Source organism: Pezoporus wallicus, unplaced genomic scaffold (genome assembly GCF_028554395.1).
Source record: "Pezoporus wallicus isolate ANWC-B61680 ecotype Strahan unplaced genomic scaffold, APGP_CSIRO_Pwel_v1 scaffold_3294, whole genome shotgun sequence".
Taxonomy (NCBI): Eukaryota; Metazoa; Chordata; class Aves; order Psittaciformes; family Psittacidae; genus Pezoporus; species Pezoporus wallicus.
In genome coordinates, this window is record NW_026635478.1 from 13,377,119 (window position 1) to 13,389,522 (window position 12,404).

The 12,404-nt window shown below is 42.1% G+C and overlaps 1 protein-coding gene across 1 annotated transcript; it reads left to right on the plus strand.

Moving 5' to 3' along the window:
* The first annotated feature begins 385 nt into the window (after positions 1-385).
* Positions 386-9,982, plus strand: LOC130609513 (deoxycytidine kinase-like). The gene is made up of 7 exons (XM_057428570.1): positions 386-464; positions 1,671-1,789; positions 3,611-3,804; positions 4,363-4,510; positions 5,560-5,675; positions 6,153-6,252; positions 9,757-9,982. The coding sequence occupies exons 1-7, from the start codon at positions 395-397 to the stop codon at positions 9,781-9,783; spliced, it is 774 nt and encodes a 257-aa protein (XP_057284553.1). The 5' UTR covers positions 386-394; the 3' UTR covers positions 9,784-9,982.
* Positions 9,983-12,404: the final 2,422 nt, after the last annotated feature.

The following is a 12,404-nucleotide window of genomic DNA, read 5'->3' on the forward strand; positions in this document are numbered from 1 at the left end:
TCCCTCTTAAACCCAACCTGCGTGTGACTACTGACATGTTCCTGCAAGCTTCTCAAACCGCGGCACCATCCGGTCTCCTCCCGGACCCTCCCACTCCCGCGGCTCCCACTGAGCTCCGGCGGAAGCACTGCCTCCTCAACGACAGAACATCCCGGCTGCTCCCTCCCTCCTCTGGGGCGGGGCCGGCTCCCGCCCATCGATGCACTCCGCTCCGCTGCTGCCGCAGATCCGCAGCGCTGGGCTCGACTGCTCGGCCTGGCGCGGGTACGGCACCCTTACGCGGCGGCGCGTGACGCCTCTCGAGCCGTGTGGCGCGCCAGATTCGAGCGCGGCGGCCGTTGTTTCCGTTGGCGGTTTCGCGCGCCGTTGTCCCCTCACACCGCTGCTGGCTGCTATGGCCGCTCCTCCCAAGCGCGGACGGCTGGAGGCCAGGATCAAGAAGATCGCGGTCGAGGGCAACATCGGTGAGTCTTGCCCGCCGCCATCCCTCCCTCCTCTCTCCCTCCTTACTGGGCTCTTCCTCGGCCTTACTCTGCGAAAAAGGCGTTTCATGAAGTAATGAGGTGTGAGTCAGGCCGGCGGGGTGTGTTGTGCTGACAAGCCCGCCGGTAGCGTTGATAAGTTTGTGTTGGCAACGTAGAAAGTAATGAATTGATGCTATAAAAATGGCAGGATGGAGGCGCGGGGGTAGGAGGGGGAAGCTTTCTACTTCAGGTTTTAATTTATGCACCTCATTAAAAATGCTTTTGAGTCTTGGGTGAGGCTTCTTTCACAGCTTTCCAGGCTGTAGGGTGGAACAGCGGTGTCGGTGCAGGCTGTCAGGTGAAACTTGTCATGTTCAGGACTCCTAATGACCAGAAGCCCGTTGTGAAGAGCAGGGGTAAGGGACTGTTCATGATAAGAAACTCAGGTCTGGGGTTTTGAGGGTCGTTATTTTGAGTTTTCTTTGGGACTTGGTGTTTCAGGGAATTTTTTCGTCTTTTTTTGTGTTGGGGTGTTGGTTTTGTGTTGGGGTGTTGGTTTTCCAACAGGACCCGACTTGCAGGGCTGTCAGCTCATTTACTGATCCACATTGGCAATCGATAGTGCCAACTCATGGCCTCTGTCAGCTTCGAGTGTCTCTCTTTAAAATTTCCTGAGCTTTTTATTTTTCAGTTGGTGGCAGATTAATGACTTCCATGCTGGAGGAAGTGATTGGTAACGCACCTTGGTGTCTCTGAGAAACCATCCCTTTTGCTCTGTGTTTCTTTCAACATTGCTTGCTTTTCTTTGTGGAGTTTGTTTTGGCTTCCTAAAACAACTTGGAAGGCTGTAACTCCATGCCTAGGACAAGACCACTCAGTATCCTTAGAAACTTAGGATGTGGTGTTCTAATTGCAAATGTAACTTTGTATAACGTAGATAATTGAGCTGGGCTGAGACATCTTGTCATTGTTGTTTTGTTGTTGAATTGGCTGTTGGTATAGTATAAAACAAAAAAACCTGATGCTCACTGAATTGGTGATCTGTGGTATTGGATGGTCTCATGCTTGACATCCAGTCAAAAGTACATGAGTGTGGGAGACTTCCTTATGGGACTTGAAACTGGAATTCCATAGTGGTTAAGTAATGCCACTCTTCCTTGTGAAAATGGTTTTAACAGCCACTCTTCCTGGATGCTTTGTCTACAGCTGCAGGGAAATCAACTTTTGTGGAGATTCTCAAACAAGCTGATGAGGAATGGGAAGTTGTACCTGAGCCTGTAGCGAGATGGTGCAATGTTCAGCCCAACTCTGAAGAGGATTGTGAGGTATGGCACAAGAAAGTGAGGTTTCTTTCCAAAAACTTATTAAAAACAAAAAAATGCCAAACCCCAGTGTCCTGGGTTTAGCAGTAGCAGTCAATTTTTCTCCTTCTTGGTAGCTGGTGCAGTGTTGTGTTTTGACTTTCAGCCTGGGAACAGTGCTGATAACGCCAATGTTTTTAGTTGTTGCTAAGTAATGTTTACCCTGACCATGTGAGTCTCATGCTCTGCCAGGGAGGAAGGGAAGCCAGGAGGAAGCAGAGACAGGACACCTTACCCAAGCTAGCCAAAGAGGTATTCCATACCACAGCACATCATGCCCGGGGAGGTAACTGGGAGTTACCCTGAAGGTCACGGGGTCTTCTGGGTCGGACTTGTTTTGGCGGGTGGTATCCTATTCTCTTCCCTTGTTATTTTCTCTTATCATCATTATTATTATTGGTGGTAGCAGTAGTGATTTGTGTTATACATTAGTTACTGGACTATTCTTAGCCCGTGGGAGTTACATTCTTTCGATTCTCCTCCCCATCCCTCAGGGAGCAGGGAAGGAAAGAAAGAGGGAGGAAAGGGGGGGGAGTGAGTGAATGAGCTGTCTGGCTGGGTTTAAACCACGACACCCAGTCAAATGTTCTTCTAATTTCAGAAGACAGGTACATGTGATAGAGAATGTCTGTTAGAAAATGCATGTGATAGCAACATTTTTCCTGATTCTTATCTCACTATTTGAGTTCCTCTTACAGTTTGCTTGGTGAATTGTAGAATAAGTGTTATTCATTGTCAGGATGTAAATTATAAAAGCTATAAAAGTCTGTTCTGTTTTACGTATCAAAGCAAGGGCTGGAAAAAAGAGAGGACTAAAGTCACTTTAATCAACTGTGAATGAGCAGAGGAACCCTCTGCTCCAGGTGCCCTGGAAGGTGTCCCTTAAAATGTCTAGGAAATAATGAACTACTGCTAAATGGTTTATAATGATGTTTTTTCAGTCAGCTACCTGTAATACTGTTGGCAATCCAGCTCCTACTGAGTGGCCACAATTCTGGCTGTGTGGAGCTTTTGTGGAACTGTAGAAGAGTTTTCTTTTGGCAAAAAGTACAGCGTATTTTGCTGAAGTAAATGGAAGCTTTTAATGGAGGTGTGACATTCTGTGGTGTGGCACAGACCCCCCACTGGCAGCTGGGGTCAGCTCTCCGAGCTCTGTTCCTGCCTGCCCCAGCCCGCTTGCTGGGAGGCAGACTGGGAAAGGGAGAAAGCTTTGAGGCTGTGCAATAGCCAAAACACTGGTGGGTTACTAATGCTGTTTTGGCTGCAAACACAAACCACATCCCTGTATGGGCTGTTATGAGGAAGGTTAACTCCATCCCAGTCAGGTCCAGCAAGCATAACATAAAATTTCAAATCCATCATAGTAATCCCTGAAGTTGGACTTATTAAATTGCTGTTTTCTTCTCTTGCTAGATGAAAAACCAAAATAAATCCAGCTTTAAGCTCACACTTGTCAGAGTAAAAGGAACATGGATTTTTCTACCACATTGTTGATTTTTTTTTTTTTGTACTGGTAGGATATTGTTCTTTTATTAAAGCTTGTAATTGGTGACCAAAGTGGTTTGGTACTTTGGCATTGTGAATTGCAGAGAGCTGCTTATTCTGCTCGGCACCGTAGGAGGAATAACATTTCTGATATTTATGCCTTGTATTACAAAGAGGTTGAGAAGCAAGTTAAGCAGCTATAAACCTGAAATAAAGGCTGTACAGCTTCAGTGTTGTAGAGCTATTCTGTCACATTCATCATCCACCTTCTCCACTTAAGGGGTCTCTGTTGACAATCAGGAGCTGACCACATCACAGAAGAGTGGAGGAAATGTGCTTCGGATGATGTATGAGAAGCCAGAGAGGTGGTCATTCACTTTCCAGACATATGCGTGCCTGAGCAGGATCCGGGCTCAGCTTAGATCCCTCGATGGCAAGCTCAGGGAGGCAGAGAATCCTGTCGTCTTCTTCGAGCGATCTGTCTACAGTGACAGGTACGTTGGATTGGGGTCCTTTGAAGATCAAAATTCTTCTAAGTGAAATTACTGGTCAGAGGGTTTGTAGTTTTGCTGTATATTATCAGTTAACAGGATTTGTAGTTTCTTTTGTGCATAGTTTTTTTTTATGCTTTGTACATGCATGTTTCCCTTCAAAGAAAGGAGAGGAACAGGCATCAAGAAGAGTCACAAGCTATTTCTTCCTTTGTCACTTAGCCTTGTTTTTTTTTATGGTCCTTGATTACAGGTATAGCTATTTCCTAATGCTGTACCCTTTTTCTGGGTTCAGAAGGTTAGAGTTGATAATTAAGAAAGTTAGATTTGATATCTGAGCTGCCAGTGTTACTGCTTCTTGAGGACACATCTCTGGCCAGCTGCAGTGGACATAGAGAATGAGGATACCAGCTGTTTGTTTCTACTCCAAGGATGCCTCAAAGAAGTTGCAGAATTACTGTGCTCAGCTTCTTTTCTGCTTACAGTGCAGTACTTGAGGCAAACAAAGCGAGAACTGTGTTCAAGCTAACTTCTGTTTCCATAACTACTTTGTGTTCACAGGTACATCTTTGCAGCTAATTTATACGAGTCCGATTGCATGAATGAAACTGAGTGGGCTATTTACCAAGACTGGCACAACTGGATGAATCAGCAGTTTGGTCAGAGGCTGGCACTGGATGGCATCATTTATCTCAGAGCCACTCCTGAGGTGTGACCTCACAGAGAATGAGAGTGCATGTTCTGTGCCTTGCCTGTAAAATTTAATCTGTCCTTAGGCTTCCATAGTATTTTTTAAGTATAAGGTTTAACTATAATTTTAGACCTTTTCTATGATAACAGAGTAGTGCAGTCAACTCCAGTAAGGTCACAGTTATGTGTCACTGTGTCTTTGTCTGTCACAGGCAAAGAAACAGTTGAAAAATGCTTGTTGAAATGTGATATTCTTAAAATCTTGAGCTATCTTATCTTTTGCTGTAACAGTCCTAATGATTTCAGTTCAGGTTGCAGTATTCCCCTGAAGGCTACAATGCTTGAGTTATGACTAATCAGTCTGGAAATACTTAAAGAAAAGAATGTTCTTTCAAATGTAGCCTATGTATTTTTTAATAAAATGTGATGATAATGTTTTTCTAATTATAGAAACAATATACAGCAAGAGCAAACCAGAAAATACCACTGGAATTGTAAACTACAGTTTCTCTGAGGGCTTTTTTGCTAGGCTTGCTATTTAGGGCTCTTTTTCTTCGTTCCCCCCCCCCAAGTCAAGAACCTATATTTAAATCAGAAAGTACAACAGTTTTAAACAGTATTGTTTGACATCTCGTTGAGGTTAGGGATGTGTTCAGGACAGGAACAAATGATTAACTACATGGGAAAACCGGGTTCCTAAGAGCCAGAAATATATACAGAGATTTTGAAATGCGTGTCTGTGCTCTTTTCATGCAATACATGGTACCCCTTCTTTCAATAAAGAGCTTATTTGAGACTTTCCTTGTAGTGGAGAAATAATATGTTACATTTCCTTGGGTCCCCCTTTGATTTAGTGTGTAGTCTGTGGGCTCCATGAGCTGAACATGGCATGTTGTTTCTATGACAGTAAGATAGTTAGCAAGTTGAATATTCATCTTTGGCTGTGGCATATTGAACGCAGTAGGAAGGGTTGGCAAAAGAAACTTCAGCAAACTATACTTTCTCTGTAGGTGTTCAGAAACTTAATTATTTTTTAAATAATTTTTAATTATTATATTTTGCCTTTAGAAATGCTTAAATAGGATTTACTTGCGTGGAAGAGATGAAGAGCAAGAAATTCCCATAGAATATCTGGAGAAGCTTCACCACAAACATGAAAGTTGGCTTCAGCATAGGACACTGCGGTAGGGTTTGTTTAATGGTTACTTAGAGATGGATTGATCCTTGTAAGGATATTTCATAGTGTTTTTTCAACCAGTGAAAGTTGACCTTTTCCTATGATATGTAAATTTAAACGCCGGGAATGTTTCTATCTGTAGTTCTTTAGTAGTACTGGCTTGACAGCATGTTAATTATCACTAGGACATGCAATGTGCCTTGAGTTCTCTTCGCATAGAGCTCTGAATAGCAGAGGATTCAGCTGAGCTAATTCAATACGCAGTTGAATTTAACTTTAGGTGCTGGGAAGAGAATGTTTGAGAATCAGTAATGTATCTTAGATGCCGCTGTAAATTCAGGCTGCTTTATATTCAGAGTTCGTAGCTGTAGATTATATGTGCAGTTGTCATTGAGTTCTTGACAAGGAAAATGCTGACAGAGACTTGAATGGTGGGTACTTGTTTTAAGCTACTAACATTTTCTGTGTTCCTATCCCAATACAGAACAGATTTTGAGTATCTCCAGGAAATACCCATTTTAATGTTAGATGTTAACGAAGACTTCAAAAGCAAAAAGGACAGATATGATCACATGACTGAAAAGGTAAGATTTCATAAGCAGAACAAACTTATGAGTGAGGTGTATTGCCAGCATGTCAAAAGAAATTCAGGGTACTTCTTGTATGTGTAGCACTGTTTGAAGTCAGACTAGACTTAGAACCTGTGGCTTTTCATGGTATTTCCTACATAAAATTTCATTTAAAAAAAAAAAAAAGGAAAAAATGAAAGGAAAGAAATGTTCCAGGCATATTAGGCATATTTGAGAAGACTTTGATTAGTAGCTTTGTTTGTAAATGGAATTTTTATTTTAAATATCTGTTAACTGTTCGAAAGCCTTCCTTGTATTAGGTGTGCAAGTGTCTCAACTACAGGACTAGTGAATAAAAGAACTTTGGTGCCTTGTACTGTGAAAATACAGTACAAAACCAGTACAAGGGAAAACTGAAGGATGAGTAAGCCAGTGGCAAATGATTTTAGGTTCTGTAGATCTCTCTAGCTAAACAAAGTAGAGTATGGGCTGTCCCCATCCTGGTTCACTTGTCACAACAAAGGGCAGTCCAGCTGATGCAAACAGGGATCCTTTGCTCTAAAAATACACTTCAGTGTATAACCATCCATCTAAAATATTTAAGTCATGGAGTTATATTCAGGTACTGAACAGTCTTACAGCCTGCTGCAATATTTTTACCGTTCTTTATTAAATTGGCACTATCATGAATGTTTTTCCCTTCAGTTGTGTTCATGAAAGTGTTAGTCAAAACCCTCAAAAGCAGGGTCTGAAACTTGAGGCAGTACTTTTCAAATGTAGCTTTGTACTTCATTTCAGACTTAATGCAGAATATTCATCAGAAGCATTTCTTAGTTTTATTTGAAGGCATGGAAAAATACTCTTTATTTGATATAAAAAGAGTTCAGGTTTAGGTTTCTGCTTGGATTAAGAAGATGTAATCCTTAGCATGAAAGATGTAATGGATATTTTAAAGCTAGGCCAAACAATCAGCATTTTAACTGTTTTGGTTTTTGGTATTTGAACCTTGGGATTCAGCTGAGGACGACTTTTGTTCGAGTAGTTGCAATGAGTTACAGACCTTAGCAATGGTACGTGCAAATATTTTTGCTCTTTGGAAATAAAGTGTTTACCTCACAAGAAGAGCAGCTTTGTCCTTTGATCTCAGTTGATCCTCTGAGAAGTAGAACTGTTCATCTGATTAAAACCAGTCTTCATGGGATTTGCTCTTTTAAAGCTTGATACTTGATGGAATGACTGGACATCACAGCTGTTGAGTGAAAATGCTTCCCATCTGCACCATGAGAAAAGGCCAAACCCAAGCATCTATGTAGAGACTTCAGAGGAGTTTACTCGTGCAGGGCTGTCAGGTTATCTGGGAAAAGCCTAAGCCGTTTTTTGGCATTTTGAAGTGGAGTCCCAGAACTGCTACAGTCTTCATGAGGCTGGGTGCTTGGGCCTTCAGTGTATGCTTATGTCCACTGGGGACCCAAAACCTTCCTTCTCGTCTGCTGTGATGCTTGCATGCAGAGACCTGTCCTGAAACTATGCCTAGTGCTAAGGTTCATTGTGCACTAGTGTTGTTGGTCCTTCCTGAAGTGGAGGGGGGCTTTTACATAATACTTTCCCTGTTAGAGTAATGGCACAGTTACGTCTTTCCTTCTCTCCAGGAAGAGATTTTGGCCTATTTTTTTCTGCCTCCTTGAGCCCTCATCTAGAACAGGAAGGGTCACAGGTGGAGAACATTATTGAAGATCTGTTTCTATTTCACATGAAGAATTTGGACAAAATGGTTACAGATGTGTTCTGTGTATGAGAGCTTCTGCCAAAGGAATAATACCATATTCTCTAGTAACATTGTTGAGTCCTTTCTAGGCAGTAGTCAAGCTTGAGGGGACAGAGGAAAATGGTCCCTGTTCAGGCTATATTGCAGCTTAGTTGCTAGGATGCTCTTGAAACTGGGAGATGGAAGTTGTGTGCTCATGCCCTGTATTCCTTGGATCTTACATTTTAAAAAAGGTGGCCTGGCCCTTGCTGCCCTGAGGCTTTAAAGGGAGGAAGGATTACTCCTTTACTTCTGGGGAGGGGCCCAAGGCAGAACGCAGACCTTTGGCAAGAAGCGTGTTCTCAGCATATTGTCTTCCTGCCACCTTTGGTAGTGACCTGAATTTAAGATGTTGTCTAAAGTGACCACACTTAGAAATGCAGTGGTAGCATGCTGCCTGGTTTGGATCTAGTTCTCATGCCATTGCATGGATTATTTGAGGTGCTGTGCTGTCTTGGTACTCTCTGTGGGATCAGGGATTTCTTACTCTGGGTTCTAGATAGCTTTCTATGGGCCACTATTGATTTTTGGGTAGCTGTAGCCATTTGAGCCACTCTTCAAATACTGGAAGTGGAGTTCAACAGTACCTGAACTCTACGGCTCTTTGTCCTGGGGTTAGCAGTAGCAGTCATTTTTCTCCTTAGTAGCTGGTGCAGCGTTGTGGTTTTGACTTTCGGCCTGGGAATAGAGCTGATAACACCAATGTTTTTAGTTATTGCTCAAATGTTTGGTCTGGCCAAAGACTTTGTGAGCCTCATGCTCTGCCAGGGAGGAGGGGAAGCCAGGAGGAAGCAGAGACAGGACACCTGACCCAACCTAACCAAAGAGGTATTCCATACCATAGCCCGTCATGCCCAGGATGTAACTGAGAGTTACCCGGAAGGGCTAGGGACTGCGGGGTTAGACTAGGTATCAGTCGGTGCTTCGTTGGGCTGGGGGGGCGCGAGTTATTGGTTGGCTGGTCCTGAGGTGTTGTATTCTCTTCCCTTGTTATTTCTCTTATCATTATTATTATTGGTGGTAGCAGTAGTGATTTGTGTTATACCTTAGTTACTAAACTGTTCTTATCTCAACCTGTGGGAGTTGCATTCTTTTGATTCTCCTTCCCATCCCTCTGGGAGTGGGAAGGGGGGGGGGGGGGCGTGGAGGAAGGAAAGAAAGAGGGAGGAAAGGGGGGGAGTGAGTGAACGAGCTGGCTGGCTGGGTTTAAACCACGACAGTATAATTTTTTTTTTTTTTTTTCAGAAACTATGGTTTTGCTGGGTAATGTTTTAGTATTTAAATGCCATCCTCAAATTCCAAGGAACATAGTAATTAGATATGTTGGGTTGTTCATTGACATGAAATGTGAGCAATTTTCTGGCAGTGGGTGTGACTTAGTGTTTTCCAAATGCCAGTGTTTTGAGATGCTCATGCTCGTTGAGATCCTTGTGTTTAGGTTAGACCTGCTTTTAAGATAAATCGTTTGCAATGTTGGGCCATAGTTTAGCACCACAGGAGGAATGAGCATCGTTCCACTGAGTGTGTCTCTATACCTGAACTAAAAAGTTCTTGGTGGACAAGAAATGGTATAGCTGAGCCGAAGATTGTTTTTCCCAGCTCCTGTTTCTGTAGGTTGTAGTAGAGCATAAAGCACTGGGGAGGTAAATGTAGTTGCTGTATGTTTCTGTTGATGAATACTTAGTTTGCTTGACCATGTTTATTTCTTTTTGCAGGTCAAAGAATTTTTGAGCAAGTTATAATCGTCTTTGAAGCACAGGCAGAGTCAAGCTATTCCAAACATCTGCACGATCAAAGTCTGAAGTGCAGCCTGTGCTTTTATAGAAGGCCTCTGGAGAGGCAGGACTCAATCCTGTTGATTTAATTATGAGGAACAAACAAGCTTTGTGAATAGGAAATTATTAAATATATCACTGTTTTAGTGAAGGTCTGTTCAGTTTTATATGGAAAACACACACAAGATCTGAAGATACTCTAATTCCAAGAGTTCCCAAATATCCCCAAATGAGTTCCCAGTACCTGTTTAATGTTCAAGAAGTAGTGGTTTTTTAGATCTCTTGACTGTTTTCAGTGGAATTGACTGGTAGTGGATGTCTCATTGTTCTGAGGAAGGAAAAATTAAACCCCATTTTTGCTGCTGAGGGAATTGTAACACAACCTGGAGTTTTATATTATAAGGTATAAAAAAATGTCATCTGACAGTTTTGATAGATGAAGTTCTGCATAGAATGCATTGAAATAAACCAAATCCAAATATGGCTGAAATGCTGTAGGTATTGAATGAGGTTTTGGTTGTGCACTGCAAATGAGGATATTGAGAGGCTTTCCATTGTCCAGCATATTTGGTGTCTTCCCCCTCCCCACCCCAAACTCTTAATACAACACAGATGCTTTTGTTATAGCTAAGTCATCTTCTTCTCGGGAGGAGTATATTTGCTTGATGGGTACTGTAAAAGGAAGAACCTTTTGCAAAGGGCCTCCATCTGTAAATTACGTGTTTCTAACCCTTCCCTTAATTGTATTTTGGATGTCAGACGTGGCTTCCTGCTTTTCTCCCAGCTTCTCTATTTGTTCACTGGGCTTTCTGGGTGTTTACATGAGATCTGGCAATACTGGCAGTAGGCTGTCCTTGTTGTTTCTCATACCTGAGTAGTAAGAAGGGGAGACCTTTGTGGAGTAGCTGCTGCTCTAGTGCATCGTGTTTTATTGACTGAACCATTTTTGTTTCAGGTGCAGAAAAGACAAGCTATACAGGGTGCACATCTCACTACAGTGTTTTATGAGCTGCTTTCTTCTGCTTAAAACATTTCTGAATGATTGCACAGTTGGGTTTTGAATGCCAGAGTTTATTGTAAAGCATTTTGTTGTAAAGCATTTTATTGTCTGCTGTGGTTGCCTGTGTTACCAGCAACTTTGAGATGCAGTCTCTTCCTTTGCGGTTGGTATTGTGCTGGCATGCTCTAAACTTTGGCTGAAAAATAAAGGTGGTTGGAAAGACTTTTTCAATGTTTGGCTCCCTGGTCTCATAAAAGAAATGATGTTGTAGATTGGGATGTATAATACTGGTACAGCAAAGGAATTTGGGAGTATGTGTTCTCAGTGAATTGGGTGTCCCAAGTCCTCCAAGATTTCTGAAACACTGTGACTGGCTTCATTTTTTTTTTTCACATGTGAAAAATGTGTTTATGGGATAGAGACACAGGATTATGTCAAATGTGTCATATGTATAACTTACTGATCAATGAAAATGGTTATGTAGTGTTTATGTTACTGTGGAATGTAGCAATAGTATGGTAGAAAGTCTTGTTTTGGACTTCCAGATTGCCTAGCAAAAGGAAAGCTTTTAAGATCTTTGCTCCAGAAATGAAGTGAGGTGGAATGGATGAAGATTCAGTTTAGCTTTTTTTTGAAGTAAACAGCAGAAGCCTTTAAAACAGTCTTGGCAACAGTCTGAACAGTAGCAACTTACTTTGACTAAGAGTGCAATTATTCCTACAGTTTCAGCTGTCAAAATTGTGGATTTAATTACAGAATTGGAATGACAGTGCTCTTTGACAGGAGTAAACAAGCATGAGCTCTAATAAAGACTTCTTTCTGAACCCATCACAGAGCACATAGAAATTCTGTGGCAGGTTATCTGCATCCTGTTCCAGAAAGCTTTACAAAATCTGACCGCTAAGTTGTGGTTTGAAGGATCAAAGTCATGACCAATTATTAAACTGCGTTTAATTGCTGTGGAAAAAAAGCCACCAACCAACCCAAACCACAGACCCCACTCACCCCAAGCTTCTCAGGGCTTTGAAAGCAGCTGGGCTGAGCTATGTGGAGCTGCAGTTACTTGGAAGTAGGGCAGACACAGCATCAACAGCCGCGGAGATGTCCTCCTGTTCTGCTTGTGCGTTAGCTGATAGTGCGCAGCTCTGACAGTACCTCAGACTTCAAATTTGTCAGTATTCTTTCCTTTGCTGAAACCTATTCCCAGGCTATCAGACAACAGGATTGTTGTGTTGCTTTTTTGACTATTAGAAAGATTTCTGAACTGATATCTACTGTTTGGTGATGATGTTTTTTCTGTCTTCGAGTGCTGTGTCCCTTTCTCTTCCCCTGGGTATGAGAGACTTTGATGCAACTGGCTAGAAATCCTTGCTTGTTTTAACCAAGTGTCCTCACAATCAGGAATAAAGTTGGTATGTGGGTTTTGTTATGTTTTTCTCAGGATACAGATTAAAATACTCATTGATAGTATTTAATTGCTATGCAAGTATATGAGTGAGCAAGGGACATAATATTGCCTCATTTTGTTTTCTGTCCTTGTAGTTGTTTTCTGTATAGTGATAGATTTTAAGTTCTCTTACTTCTTAGT

Bases quoted from the DNA above. Each gene is read 5' to 3' on its own strand.
- LOC130609513 (XM_057428570.1), top strand. From the start codon at position 395: ATGGCCGCTCCTCCCAAGCGCGGACGGCTGGAGGCCAGGATCAAGAAG. The intron at 465-1,670 runs GTGAGTCTTGCC...CTTTGTCTACAG, and splicing joins CGCGGTCGAGGGCAACATCG to CTGCAGGGAAATCAACTTTT. The intron at 4,511-5,559 runs GTGTGACCTCAC...TTTTGCCTTTAG, and splicing joins ATCTCAGAGCCACTCCTGAG to AAATGCTTAAATAGGATTTA.